The 15,599-nt window shown below is 33.8% G+C and overlaps 1 protein-coding gene across 1 annotated transcript in view; it reads right to left on the bottom strand.

The window, feature by feature from the left end:
• The window catches only part of LOC118204523 (dnaJ homolog l(2)tid, mitochondrial-like), a 93,886-nt gene that overhangs the window by 20,983 nt on the left and 57,304 nt on the right, over positions 1 to 15,599 (bottom strand). Inside the window, exons 6-7 of the mRNA XM_085808513.1 lie at positions 14,662 to 14,809; positions 9,538 to 9,605 (exon numbers count right to left, since the gene is read on the bottom strand). Of these exons, the coding sequence (XP_085664639.1) occupies positions 9,538 to 9,605; positions 14,662 to 14,809 (216 nt within the window). The remainder of the gene's footprint in view (positions 1 to 9,537; positions 9,606 to 14,661; positions 14,810 to 15,599) is intronic.

Here is a 15,599-nt window from a genome sequence, read left to right as displayed (position 1 = left end):
CGCCTTAAAAATGTAATTAGTGCAGATATCAATTTTGTGCTGCAATTTTAAAATAAATGACTGCTACTAAGAGACAGCCTATATTCAAATATGCAGTGAGCTTGAAGCTACCATACTAAATCATTCCCTTGATGAACATATTCAATCAAATTAGCTTACTATTTAAAACTTCATCAGTACATATGCAATTATACATGCATGTATTACATGATTAGATATTTTTTCATTTCTTTGACAATTTAATGCTCTTATTACCATTCTTTTTCAATTCATTAAATATTTATAGAAATATTGATAGTTGTAACAACTGCAAAACAAGCCATTGAAATCATGGAGATACATTACAGTCAAAAGTCGTTAATCCGGACTCATCGGGACATCGGCGATTCCGGATTATAGATCAGCAATTTAAATCTGGTAAGATGGCATGCAGAAATTATAAAATTAAAAATACAAAACCATAATTTATGAAATAAAGAACAATTATGATCTAAAAGGTATCAAAATGTACAAAAAAAAGCTTAATATTTATTTTTTTACTTTATTAAACATTTCTTTCAACGTAAGTTGTTTAAGTTGCTTCGTTTTATGTGATAATACTTTCTCTTTAATTCTATAAACAGACATAATTTCTTCTTCAGTAACAAAGTTCCGCTGTTAAATTCCTATAATTGCTGTGTCGAGAATACCGACTAATTTGTCAATCGAAATTTTTTCGTTTTCAATAACCTCTGTTACTTTCTTCGTTATCGGAAGCGAATTATAATGATGAGGAATTTGATTTAAATCATATCAAAGACGGAGTACATCGAGATGAAATACTACATTTAGTAAGGAATTATAAGCTAAATAAAATAAAAACATCTGCCCTGAAGATAAGGATAGTGCTGACAGATTAACTTCCAATTCATTGCGCGCCGCGGCATTTCGCCGTTCCCCCCTCCCCCCCGGGCCGCAGATCAGCGTGAAATTGATAAACAGATTTCAAAATGGTTTGAGAAAAGAAGGATATGCCTTTATCCATTTTCTGCAGCAATTCCACTTTTTGTTTAATGGACTTCTAAACATACTTTCGCTTTGTAGATCTTTTACATATTAGTAAATATATATTGGAAGTTCTATTTGACATAATCTAAAGTTCAAGCTTACTTTTATAAAATTGCTCTAACAGTCTGCAAAAAATAATAAGCCGGATCGAATTCGAAGATTAAGGAACAACGCAATCTGCAACATTAACTGAATTAGATACTTTTAACTTAGCTTATACCGTCCGTTATACATTAAACGTGCTGTTGGAAAATATAACTTATTGTAAACCTTTTTCTGCATCATCTCTCCTCCTTGAAATGTTTATTTAGTTTAGTTCTTATTTTAATGTAATATAGTAGTTACTTCTACTTCTTTTTCTTACTGCCACTGTTTGCGTTGAGAACGGACTGTTTCAACCTAATTGAGATGCAAAAACGAAACGTGATGTTACATCATCTGGAAAGCCGATTCGTGCCGATAGCTGATTGGTTGCCGTGAGATGACGTCATGCCTACTTCTGCTATAAGTATCTCGCGTCGCTCTGGCTCAACCCTTCTAGTTTCTGCTTTCCTGGCACTTGGGTGTGCAGTTTCCAGCCCCTTCAGAAGGATGCATGCAGTCCGGTGAATAAAGTTCCTTGGTTACTGTATACAAGATGGTTGTTTCAGAATAAATTCCTTGGTTCCAGAGGCTACCATGTGAGTGACTGCCGTGGGCGGCATCCATGTTCTTCAATAAAGGCGGCATTTAAAATACGTGAGCAGCGATTCCTCGTGTTCAACTAATGCAAAAGGAGTTAGGCCGGTTTTGAGTGCTTTCAAGAACTTGATTTAAATTTCAGGTGTTTTCTCGACCATTGATCAGGGACTTTTTTGAATGTGTAGCCAACTTCATTTTTAGGCCACATAATTACTGTTTAGGACATTTTTGTTTGTATTGAATGCCAGTGTTTTTTAGGAGACCAGGTAAAAATATTATTTGATGAATGATAGTTATATTATATTTTTCCTAAGACTCTGATATTGTTTAAATTTATTTTCTGTGTTTTTATTCTTGATTATATTGTTAATAAATTGGTTAGAGTTTCAAACCTTTTTATTGTCTTAAATGTCTGCACAACATATTATCTCAGGAAGCTTTTATTGCTACTATTGCTAAATGTTTAATTTTTTTTAAACTTTAAACTTTGCTTTTGCATCATTTTGGTTATGGGCCACAGCCCCTGAGTTATTTTTAGTGCAGACTTTTGAAGTTTATATTTAAGTTAGTTTAGGACTTAAGAGATTGGGGGCAGTTTTTGTTATAATTCAAATATGGCTACTGTTAGTGTCATGCATAATATTGCTAAAATTGAGGCATGTAATTACTTTACATAGTCCAAAGATATAAAGTTTGTCTTAAATGAGAAAAATGCATGGCTTTTGGTTAAAGGTATTGAAAAATGTCACGATTTAAATGATGTTAAGGGTATTACAAAAGAAATTATTGCCGACTATCAAAATAGAAGTCGATTGGCATTATCTTTAATTTATATGAATGTAAGCCCTGAATATAGAAGCTTGATAAGTGAAATTGATGACCCGGTAGTGGCATGGAATACGCTTGCCAAATACTTCCAGCCAGATTATCGGTCTAGACATATGTCCCTGTTTTCAGAGTTCTTAAACTGTAAAATTAAGCCAAATGAAAGTATTAGTTTCTTTTCTTCTAGATTAAAACGTGTAACTGAACAATTAGCTGATATTAATCAGGCTGTAAGAGACGTATATATATGTTTCCAGTTTCTTAGGTTCCTTCCAGATAAATTTGATCAAGTAGTTCAGAATGTTTTGAGGTGGCCAGATGAAAAGTTCATATTTAAAAATGTTGAACTTGAAATACTAGCAGAGGAAACGCGTCTTAACTTAAGAGAGATAGATAGGGAAAACTCCAATAAGACTATAGAAGTTCAAAGTACTCACTGTGAACCCAAATTTAAGCAGATTAAAGGGGCTCAAGTGTTATAAATGTGGCCGTCCAGGTCATATTCAAAAATACTGTAGAATGAAAGGTAATTTTTCCAGATCACCCTCACCTGCTTCTTCTGTTTCCTCAGCTGTATCTAGTAGTAATAAAGCATCTTCTAAGTGTAAGAATAAACCCAAGTTGAGTAAAAGTAAAAATAATTCCCATGCACAGTCCCATTTTATAGCTCAAGCCAATGTTAACAATTTGGAAGAAAATGATGATAGTTGGATTTTTGATACGGCTGCATCTCATCATTTTTGTAAAAATCGTGAATTGTTTGATACTTTTTCTCCTGTGAAAAATGAGAATATGCTAGTAGCTATTGATGGGGTAACTTTTCCAATTTATGGGAAGGGTACTGTCAAAATGAAATTTGGGGATACAGTAATTTTGCTTAAAGATGTGTTATACTCGCCTGAATTGAGACGAAATTTAATATCTGGACCTAGGGTGGGTATCAATGGAGCGAGATTTTATGGTAAAAATGGGCAAATTAAAGTTACTGATGATGAGAATTCAACTTTGTACAAGGCTAAGTTGATAGGAAGTAACTATCATGTATTCCCGAAAATAGTCAAAAAGGGGGGCAAATCTGTAAAATTTGAGGCATCCACAGTTCAGCATAATAATAGTGAATTATGGCATGGTCGGTTTGGTCATATAAATTATGGTGCTATTGTCAGGACTAGTAAGAGACATTCAGTTCGAGGTCTTCCTGTGTTAAAGCACTCACCTAATTTGTTTTGTGAACATTGCCAAATCAATTAGCAAAGATGAATCTCCTATAGACCCTTAGAAGGTATTCAAGTAAAGAGGCCGCTTGAAAGGGTTTTTTCGGATGTATGGGGACCTATTAACATTCCAGGTAGGAATAGTGAACGTTATTTTGTTTCCTTTATTGACGAATATTCTCGTTATGTGGTAGTGTACCCCATTGTGGAGGAAAGTCAGGTGTTTGAAGTATTTGAAAGGCATATAGCACGTGCGGAAAGATCTTGAACCTTAGGTTGGAATACTTTAGGACTGACAATGGGCGAGAATATGATAATGATCAATTTAGGTCATATTGTAATAAAAATGGTGTAAAGCACAAATTTACAGATGTATATACTCCAGAACAGAATGGAGTTTGTGAGAGATTTAATCAGACAGCTCTCAACAATGTACATGCAATCTTACATGATAGTGGGATGAGTTCCAAATTTTGGTCAGATGCAGTAATGTATTTTGCATATTCATTTAATAGAATTGTCATAAAGGCCAAGATAGAACCCCATTCGAATTGTACACTAAGCGGAAACCATCAGTACGTCACCTTAAGGCATTTGGAACGATTGCCTATGTGGGAATTCCAAAGGCTAAAAGAAATTCTAAGCTAGATCCAAAGGCAACGAAGGGCCGATTGATTGGGTACAATGTATGAACAAAAGGGTACAAGATTTGGTTGCAAAATGAGCAAAAGGTAGTAGAAACCCTAAATGCTACTTTTAAAAAGTCAATTGGAATGCAGAAAAGTGGCAGTGGAGCTGCACTGGGCACCCTTCCTGATTTGGAATCTGAAGAGAGGATAGAGTTCCAATCTACTGACACTCCAGTTGGCTATTTTCCTGAAATAGAAGAAAGAACCGATACCAATGTACCTTCTTCTACAATTGGCACTGACACTCAATCTACATTGAGACAAGTAACTTGGCTTCGTAAACCTGTTCCAAGACCAGGCGGCACTCGTAAGGATGTGTATTATTTTGAAAGGGGGTCTAATCAAAGACTACGATCGCCAAATGATGTAGAAAGGTATTGCACTGAACATAATATTCAGTATGATCCTACCTTGTTTGATTTCCAGGGAAGCAATACTTATAGTGGTGAAATCGACCCAACTGGCACTCCTTCAACGTCATATACCCGAGATAGCTGACTAGAGATTTCAATTCCAAACACTTATAACCAGGCAATGAAATCCACAGAAAAGCTTAAATGGATAGAGGCAATGGAAGAGGAAATGGCCAACATGCGAAAGCATAAGGTATGGCATCTTGTTCCACTTCCTAAAGACAAGACTCCACTAGGTTGCAGGTGGATTTTCAACATTAAACATGATGAATTTGGAAACATTGTTCGTTTTAAAGCTCGTTTAGTGGCTCAGGGTTATCGGCAAATTAAATACGATACCTATGATGAAACCTACTTGCCTGTAGTCAACTTTTCAGTAATAAGGCTCTTTTTCTCCCTTTTAGTTGCACACCTTGGATGGGCAAATATACAAAGCGACGTAAAAAGTGCCTATCTCTACGCTCCTTTATCAGAGGAAATTAACATGTCCCAACCTCCGGGTTTTGTAGAGCGAGATAAAGAAACTTTTGTGTGTCGTTTAGATAGAGCCTTGTATGTTTCGCATCAGAGTGGGCGATTATGGTACTACGAGTTGGACAGAACACTATGTAACCTAGGGTTTATCAAGTTTGAGTAGTGTAATTGTGTCTGTCGTTTTAAAGATTTTGTCATTCTGTTGGTTTATGTTGATGATATAGTTGTGTTTGGAAAAAGTGAAGTTCAGGCCAAAAGAATATTAAAAATCTTGAGTTCACATTTTGATTTGAAAATTTTAGGTAAAACAAGAAAACTTTTGGGTGTGGAATTTGAATATGAGAACAATAGTGTTTTAATTCATCAGCAATTATATATAGAAGACCTAGTTGATCGATTTAAATCTTTTAAAATACAAATTACTTCCCTTCCAATAGTTAAAGGTGTGAAATACTCAAAGTCCCAATGCACAAGAAGAAATGACTGAAATGATGAACTATCCTTATAGAAATGTTTTGGGATGTCTCTCGTTTCTTTGCAATCGTACTCGTCCGGATATAGCTTATGCTGTTAATATATTTTCTCAGTTCCAAAGCAATCCTGGTAAGTTTCACTGGGAAGGATTACTTAAACTTTTAGGGTACGTTTCCAATACCAGACAGCACAAACTTAAACTAGTATGCAAGGAACTGAAGCTCAATATATATTCAGATTCGGATTTTGCTTCAAGCAGGGATGATATGGTGTCTATTGGTGGACAAATAGCTTTGTTGGGATAATCACCTGTATCTTGGCGTACATTTAAAGAAAGGGGAGTGAGTTTGTCTACTATGGAGGCTGAATTTATCTCCATGACTGAATCAGCAAAAGAATTAGTTTGGTTTAAAAACATCTTGGATGAATGCATTCAGTTTAAAATTGCAAGTAACTATGTTTCGAGGCCAATATTGTTTGCTGATAACATGGCTGCTATATGTTTTACAAAATCACCCATTGAAAACTCAAAGACAAAACATATAGATGTGAAACTATTTTTCATCGTGATCTATTGAACAGGGAAATTTTTCATTTAAAATATGTTCCAAGTAAAGATAATCTGGCTGATCCCATGACAAAACCGCTGACTAAGCATAAACTGATAAGATTTTATGGAACAATTTTCATATGAAATTTGTTTTTGTGTGTATTTAAATTAATGTTATAAGTCATATTATGATGGATATTAGGTAAATGTAAAACTGTATAGTGTAGAATGTTGTATGAGTGACCAGGGCCCTGGGTAAAAGTATTGAGTGTGTGATCATATATATGTCTTTGTATTGTTTTGTAACATGTTGGACTTTTTGTTATGGTAAATTTTTGAATAGTGGGATAAGATGTTCCCAAAGGAAAATTTTTTCTTAAAAATTTCTGAATTGAAGAAATTGTGATATTTATTTATTCTTGTTTTGAATTTTGTAAAGATACTGGCATTCAGTTTTTATTTCAGGTCGGAGATGATGATGTGGGGGGCATTTCTTGGAAAATATAACTTATTGTAAACCTTTTACTGCATCATCTCTCCTCCTTGAAATGTTTATTTAGTTTAATTCTTATTTTAATGTAATATAGTAGTTACTTCTACTTCTTTTTCTTACTGCCACTGTTTGCGTTGAGAACGGACTGTTTCAACCTAATTGAGATGCAAAAACGAAACGTGATGTTACGTCATCTGGAAAGCCGATTCGTGCCGATAGCTGATTGGTTGCCGTGAGATGACGTCATGCCTACTTCTGCTATAAGTATCTCGCGTCACTCTGGCTCAACCCTTCTAGTGCCTGCTTTCCTGGCACTTGGGTGTGCAGTTTCCAGCCCCTTCAGAAGGATGCATGCAGTCCGGTGAATAAAGGTCTTTGGTTACTGTATACAAGATGGTTGTTTCAGAATAAATTCCTTGGTTCCAGAAGCTACCATGTGAGTGACTGCCGTGGACGGCATCCATGTTCTTCAATAAAGGCGGCATTTAAAATACGTGAGCGGCGATTCCTCCTGTTCAACTAATGCAAAAGGAGTTAGGCCGGTTTAGAGTGCTTTCAAGAACTTGATTTAAATTTCAGGTGTTTTCTCGACCATTGATCAGGGACTTTTTTGAATGTGTAGACAACTTTATTTTTAGGCCGCATAATTACTGTTTAGGACATTTTTGTTTTTATTGAATGCCAGTGTTTTTTTGGAGACCAGGTAAAAATATTATTTGATGAATGATGGTTATATTATATTTTTCCTAAGATTCTGATATTGTTTAAATTTATTCTCTGTGTTTTTATTCATTATATTGTTAATAAATTGGTTTGAAGTTTGAAACCTTTTTATTGTCTTAAATGTCTGCAAAACATATTATCTCAGGGAGCTTTTATTGCTACTATTGCTAAATGTTTAATTTTTTTTAAACTTTAAACTTTGCTTTAGCATCACACGCAAACATAAACGTATTACGCGCATGCACACACGCATATTCGCAGCCGTAAAAGTCTTTCGCGCATGCGTCAACACAACGCATGTACAGAAAGTTTGTAGCTTTGAGGTCTGGATTATAGATCATTCCGGATTATGAGTGTCCGAATTAACGACTTTTGACTGTATTATTAATTTTTTCACTACATTTCATTTTAAATATTGTAAAGGCCCTTATTTTCGCGAGCCCGTCGTAATCACGAAAATTTAAGCCTCGCGAAATTCTTTATTTTTTCCACCTCAAATAATAATAATAAAAAATCAGAAAATTTTCACTTACCCAAAATTTAATGATTTATTGCACAGTTACAAGCTTTTTCTTGACAACTTTCCTTCTTATAACTATTTTTTGAATAATATACAACTATATTTCTCAAATATAAAACAATAAAATTAATAGAAGGCATCTCATTCACTTAGAATATTATTTATACTAGCTTCTTTGAAGCCATTCAAAATTATCTCATGTTTAGCTTCAATACCATTAAATACGCGCACAAGCCAAGAAGCGTGAATCGGTTTTAGTCGTGATATTCGCAAGTCCACAGATTCTTTTTCCTCTAGAAATTGAAGCTCATTAGAATACCACTCAATAAAATCATTTTTGAGCAAACGCTTGAACTCACCATTTAGATAGAAGCGGAGATCTTAGATGATCTTAGATAAGATGAAGGCTTAGGTTATTATGATAAAGTATTCCAAAGAAAAGCTCACTTTATTCATTTAAGTGCAGGAAAATATAACACAGAACATTAATAATAAAGTTTCTTAAACTTGATTATGGCAAAGCACACTTGGTCTACCTTATGGGAAACTGGCTCGTATCCATGCTAGACATGCGAGAAATCAAGAAAAGGCCCGTGCAGTCAGCCCATTCACTGGAATTTGAATCCTGGTTGAACAATCAGTGATCAGCAATTTTACCACTTGACTTCTGTTAATAATAATGAGGTTGAAACCACAAAGCATAAGCTGAATGACTAATAAACTGTATTTTATCAGCACTTGGACACAACAAACTGGCTATTATTTGACCCTCTGACTGTAGGATCTGTGACTAATGTGTTCACTAGTTATCCTGAAGATAAACAGCACATATTCTTATTAAGTTAGCAAAAAAACTGCAATTTTAACTGTGATCAATTTTGCAGGAAAAAAATAGTATGTAATTTTTTTCATGTTTCGATGAATTTTTATACCTATGATCAGAAAATTAAAATTGAGCTCATATTCTAATTCTTCACACACAATATAAGTGAACCCATAAAACAACACTGTACTTCCAGAAGAATTAGATTTTCTATGACAGAAGTCCCTCAGTGAACATGACTATCAGTGAAATTTCATTATTTAATTATGTTCTCAGGAACAGCAGTCATTTTCATAGGTAGTGGATATAAAAGATTTCATTCTAATTGAGACCTTAGAGGAAAACTATATAAAACTAATATAACTATACAATGTAAGTTAATTTGATCAAGTTACTGATGTATGACATTGGATTATGAAAAGTGCTTCCATTCTGAAGTTATTAAAGAGTACATAAGTATGAGAGAAAAACAAATATAAATTTAGATTAAATATAAAGAAACAGCTACCTTAATTCTCAGATAATTCAAATACATTGTATATTATTCAATAAAAAAATTAAGCTCTAATTTAGAAAAAAATATTACATGAAAAGTTTAAAATGAGACTTACCCTAAATCTGATGAAAAGTTCTTTCTTTCTGGTTATTTGCATTCGAATAGTTTGACCATCTTCAATACCTAACAAAGGAAAATAAAAATCAGGTCCCAGTCATATGATGAGTAATTATATTTAGGATTTTAATTAACTCTCTGAATGGCTATGACTACCTTTATCTTGTCATGAGATTTGTCGTCACTTGGTATACATTAGCTTATAATTTAAAGTATTTTGATTTCTTCCTTTTTTAATGATGTAAATGTTATCTTAATGAATGGAAGTTCATGAAAACAAACACTAAAATGAGTCATCATACAAATTTAGCTAACGAATCCATATCTCTGAACAGATTAAAAAAGTCATGCCACTCAAAATGCTAAATAATTAATCAATCATGCAATTCATTACAAATTTATATATAGGTAATAATGACATATTTAGGCTAAAAAAAATAAGAATGAAAATTTAAATAATAAAAAAATGAACCAAATTAAATGAAACAAAAGTCACATCCTGAATAAAGTTTAATTTTAGTTAAGTATTATTCACCAATAAACATATTGTTTAAATAAAAATGCAGTTTAAAATGCTGTTTCGTTATTATTGTAAGACAGATTTAAATAAAATGACTTATCTTTCAAAAATAAATTTATTATATAAAACTGAAATGTACATATTTCTTAACTCCCGATTACCGTAATTTCCGGAAGAAATGCCGCGGCGTTTACGTGTTTAAAACTTAAATTTTCAGCAGGTGCGGCGTTTAGGTGCACTAAAAATAAAATATTTCCTATGATGGTCATTGTACATAGTTTGGATGGCCTTGTCACTGTGCATAGACTGGTGCAAAAGACCACTCAGTTGCTTTTTGCGAGCATTATTTTGTTTACATTCTTTCCCTTGAACAGACCTACATGCCTTATTCACCCTAAACGAGATCTCAGAACAATAACATTCTTCCCCCTTTCAAATCAACATTCTTATCAGTTTGAATAGTCTCTCTCCTCTGTCATTCGATGAATCTTCCAGGACCCATCCTCTCCCCACCCGTGCCTTTTCTGCATTTTTTTCAAAGGCGGACACGACTCCACCTGTCTCGCAATAACGAACTCTGACGTATTTCCCCTTCAGCATGAATGGATTTTTCTTGGCATTCTGCCAAATACAGATCCCATCAGTTTGGGTACAAGTACTTGTTGGATAGTTTTTAAGCAAGAAGGGAGCGGAAAATTTTTGAAAATGTCTCTAAACGGCACTGAAGTTATACATTTCTTACCTTTAATTTATTTTTGAGTTATGGTTTCATTTCATGCATTTTTCTTAACTGGTATGTCATATATCAGGTTGAGTTTTTGCATCTATACGGCCCACGACGATGTCACGCGCAATTTAATCTATTGCGGCGTTTACGCTGATGCGGCGTTTCTGTGTAATTTTAATTTTCTTCCCGCCATTTTTCTCGAGTGCGGCGTTTACGCTGATGCGGCCTTTCTTCCGGAAATTACGGTAACTAAAAATCAAAACCATCTTAGATACAAACTTTTAGAAACTTATTTTGCAATACATCTTTACAAATCAGTCATTCATTAAATCATCAGACATTAAATTCTGTGTTGCAAGTACAAAATGTATTACCGGTTTTTGTTTCAGAGGAAAAAAAAAAAAAAAAAAAAGAAATGCTTGGAAAATATCTGAAAAATGATAATTGGTGCAATAACTTGGCTCAAATCTTTGCTTACTTTAATGTTGTCAATACCAGGGGTGTTTGTGGGACCCCAAAAAATCCCCTAAATCTTTTACGGACTTACTACCGACATTTTGGAGTTTCGAGAAGGGGGGAGAGAAATGAAAAATTACAATTATGAAGTATTGAATGACCTAATTATAAAAGTTCAATGAATTACTTTTTTTGCAAAATTAATAACCATAAATTTTCAAACATATAAACTACTACATTTTATGTAAATATTTTAAATTACCTGAATTAATTCTTTAAAAAAAATTATCTAATTTCCGCTGCTTTTTTTATTTTCTGATGTTTGTGGGCTTGTCTTTCTTTTGTGGTGAACTTCATAATTGCAGGAAGGTTGACTTTTATTTTCCTCATTTACAGTTGAAGAAATTTCCTGAAGAACTGCACATGCAGAGGTAGAAGCAGTTTGCTTTTCTGCTAATGTAGAAGGTTTTTCAGACTTTTATAGGTGACTCATCTGAAATACATGTTTTTAAGTCCTCTTGATATGTTTTCCAACTTCTGTTCATATTCAGTAAGAGATCTTTGTGAATTGGATCAGTCACTGGATTTTTTTAGCCATATTTTTCACATGAGGTTTCTTTAGAAGCCATTAAATCATATTTAATAGTCTGCACTGCATCTAGGGAATCAATCTTAAGAGAGGTTTTATAGTCAGTGACAAGTGTATCCATTAAGTTGAATGCACTTTCCACTAATGGTCCATGGAAGCAGCTAAGGCAGGCTTTGACCAATTTAGCATTGCTAGTACTTTCATCCAAATTTAGAGAAAATGGAGTCTCCTTTAAAGTTTTAATGATATTTTCCTTAATAGTTTTTGCGAGCCCATATTTCATCTTATAACATGCAGTAGTCCTGGACATTTCCAACGAGTTTAGTGCTGTCTGATCGCGGCTCAACTGTTTGCAGAGTTCAATTAAATTGGGAGCTACATTGAAAGAAAGAGAATTCTCGGCGATAAACGAAGTTATTAATACCTCTTGGCGTGCTTTTCTTGTCACTATATCTAATGGCCGAGCATCAGTCTCCAGTAAGTCATCAGTATTTTTTGAATTAGCATAATTACTTAAAGTCACTGAGTGTCTAATGCACTTTGAATATTTTATGTGTGTCACAGTTTTAGAATGATTTGTGAAAGCCTTGAATCCTTCCCCAACATACTTCAGCAGTGAGTTACAAAAAACACAATATGCTTGTCCAGCAACATTTATTTTCTTGCACCATGTGCCGATGGTATCCCCATTACCATCTCTCTGTTCAATCCAATTCCACCTAAATGCATTCCGGACACCTTCTTCTAATTGTATAATATCACTATTTATATCGAGAAATTTCATAGTGAAATTCTCTTGCATACATAAATAAAAAAAATATTTCAATAAACGAAACGAAAAATTTACACGTGCATCAATAAATGAAACAAAAATTTTACACAGTGGAGGAAAAAAAGTTGAGAAGCGATCAATGACAAATAGCTAATACGGCGAAAAATCCCCCTTCTCTACTTATCGGCGCCACGCCAGGAGAGATAAGACCTTTGAACCCAGAGTCACATGATCGCACATCTGGTCGAACGAAGTCTCTCCCTTTTTTTTCTGCCGCGCCTACTTGCCGAAAAGAATCCAGAAGAGAATGTCCGAGAACCGGGGGAATGAGTCATAACTCGCAATAAGGAAAGAACAAAAAAGAAGTTTTTTCCCCCTTTTCACACATTATCACTGCCTTTGGAGAAAGAAAGGAAAAGTTTTCACCACACACACTGACCTTGCGTTTTCTGCTTTCAAAGCAAACAAAATTACCCAGATCAAAATAAATAATTTATTATTATTCCTACTTCCTTTTGAACGACGATCCCCGGAATTCAAAATCCCCAGAATTCCGGGGTTTCCCCGGAGCACAAACACCCCTGCAATACAGTGTGCAAGGAAACAAAGAAAACATTTTTATATTGACTGACAAATTATGTGCAACGGAAAAACTCTTACAGTGGAAGAGAAACGCAAGAGAAAGGAAGACATAAATGTTCTTTTCAGTGCAGGATAAAAAACAAGGCAATCATTCCAATAATAATTGAACATTAGCTTAAAACAGAAGAAGCTATAGAAAACTATTTTCCATTATTAAATATATAATAAATTGACTGGATAAGAAATCCATTTTTTTTTCCAACTTCTCAAGTTTTACTCTGAATGAAGAATTGATATTGCTCTCAGTTCAGATCATAGATTCAAATTGAAAATTGCAGAAACTACTTCTGAAGAATTCTGGATCTCTGCTAAAGACAAATACACATGTTTAGTAAGAAATGCATTAAACACATTTTGATTTCCCACACTATATCTGTGTGAGACAGGATTTTCAACAATAGTTAATTAAAACAAAGAAATGTGAGAGCCTGAGAAATTTAGAAAAGGAGATGCGAGTGGCTTTATCATTTATTCTTCCCATTACTGTTGAAATCTGCAAAGATCCTCATGCTCAAGTACTGCATTAAATTTGATAATTTTATGTGATTTGTAAATAAATATGTCCATAACAATCAGTATCAGTATTTCATTCTTTTATAAAAGTAACACTTTGAAGCAGAGGTGACTGACACCTCACCAACAACAGTATGATTTTTTTTAACCCCTCTCTAATAATGTGGTTATTTTTAAGAGCAATGTGCTCTCTTTTACTGCCCTATTGACTTCACGAAAGTTTGAAAACCTACATTGCATTGTAGATGTTCCGTGAAAAAAAAAAAATTAGTTCTCCTCAGCTTCAAAAAGATTGAGAACCAAGAGTAACTAAAGGTAGGTTGCCACTAAAGGTTAGTGTGGTATTTGGGTAAAAAAAAAAAAAAAAAAAGAGAATACAGAAAAAAGGAAATTTTGATTTAATAGACATCTCATTGTCATCTGTGTCTATAAGGTAAGCTTACATCTTTTTTTTTTTAAATGTATTCTACCTCATACAGCATTGGCAGCTGTGACTAATATGGAAGGCCTGAAATACAAAAGTATACTTGACTGCTTATGCATTTTTCTGTCATAGGGTTTTGCACACACACAACCTAACTGCCCTCTCAAAACTGTTATTTTCACTAAAAGTCATTTCAAAACGCAAGCAATACTATTTTGCTTTTCCATTTCCTCTAAAGGTGACAGTTATCAAGATTTATTTTGATTAGCAAAAATAGGTACCAATGCAAGAGTTTTATTAAAAAGAAGTGTGAAAAACTAACCTTCCCTAGATGTTGATTTTTACACTTAAATTCAGTAAAACTAAGTTAACTTTTCTCTTTCTACAAAATATAAATTACTTTAACTATTTTCAGCATTATTTGAAACTCAAATTAAGATGTATTAGAAAAGAAAAATATTAAAAATTGATATAATTACCTTCAGGAACAGGCACAATCACAACTTTTCTTTGAACTGTTGTACCTTTACCATCACAAACTGTACATGGATCTTTTATCAAAACTTTAGTACCATGACATTTACGACACGTGGACCCATAAATGAAAGGGCCTCTAGACAGTGACTCCTGGGGAAAATATTAATGTAAAATAATTTCTATTCTGAAAATCAAACAATTCACACTACTTGTCAGAATTTCAAAAGAAACTCTTTCAGGTTGCTAAATTAGAAGTCATTACAGAAAGTTTATAGACAAACAGATGATTAAGCACACATAAAATGTTGACTAAAAATATCTGGCAAAAATGCAGAGGCTGATAAAGACCAGAATTAGGAGACTCTGTAAAGCAACATGTGCATGGAAATGGCACCTGAGGTGGTACAGGATACCATAAGTGGGTGCATTAGGTGGTAACATTTCCAGACATTGGCATATAAATACAAAACCTCATTTTTTAAAGAAGATGCATTGATAATTTTGTTCCGTGGAAACATTCAGAAGACTAATTCAAAGTACTGTTTCTATTTATCTTTGAAAACTTCCCAAGCCAACAGTTTACAGTTCAGAGTTTAACCCCTTAACTGCCGCGGAAAACGTACAAGATTCATTTCCCAGTGCCACGGTTTTTCACACAGGCGCGAGCAGTTATGCGTTGTATTAGGGGTAAAATAAGTGCAAGTTTTACTTTCTAAAAACTGTTTACTTTCACAAAATAAAGAATAAAAGAAAAAAATGAATGCACAAAATTTGAGTAAAAGTATAATAAAAATGAGGGTTTTATAATAAAAAAAGTCCCTAAATGGAGTTTCGATCAATTCATTTTTAGACCAGTAAAGTCTAATATCAGGTTTCAGTGTTATACCTTGGGAAATCAAGTATGCCTAAAAAAACATATTTCTTCTGAACTGGTTGAATG

Source organism: Stegodyphus dumicola, chromosome X1 (assembly GCF_044657685.1).
Source record: "Stegodyphus dumicola isolate Sdum_Otavi_A_Nest chromosome X1, ASM4465768v1".
In the NCBI taxonomy this organism is placed as follows: domain Eukaryota; kingdom Metazoa; phylum Arthropoda; class Arachnida; order Araneae; family Eresidae; genus Stegodyphus; species Stegodyphus dumicola.
This window is presented reverse-complemented; position numbering and strand designations above follow the sequence as displayed.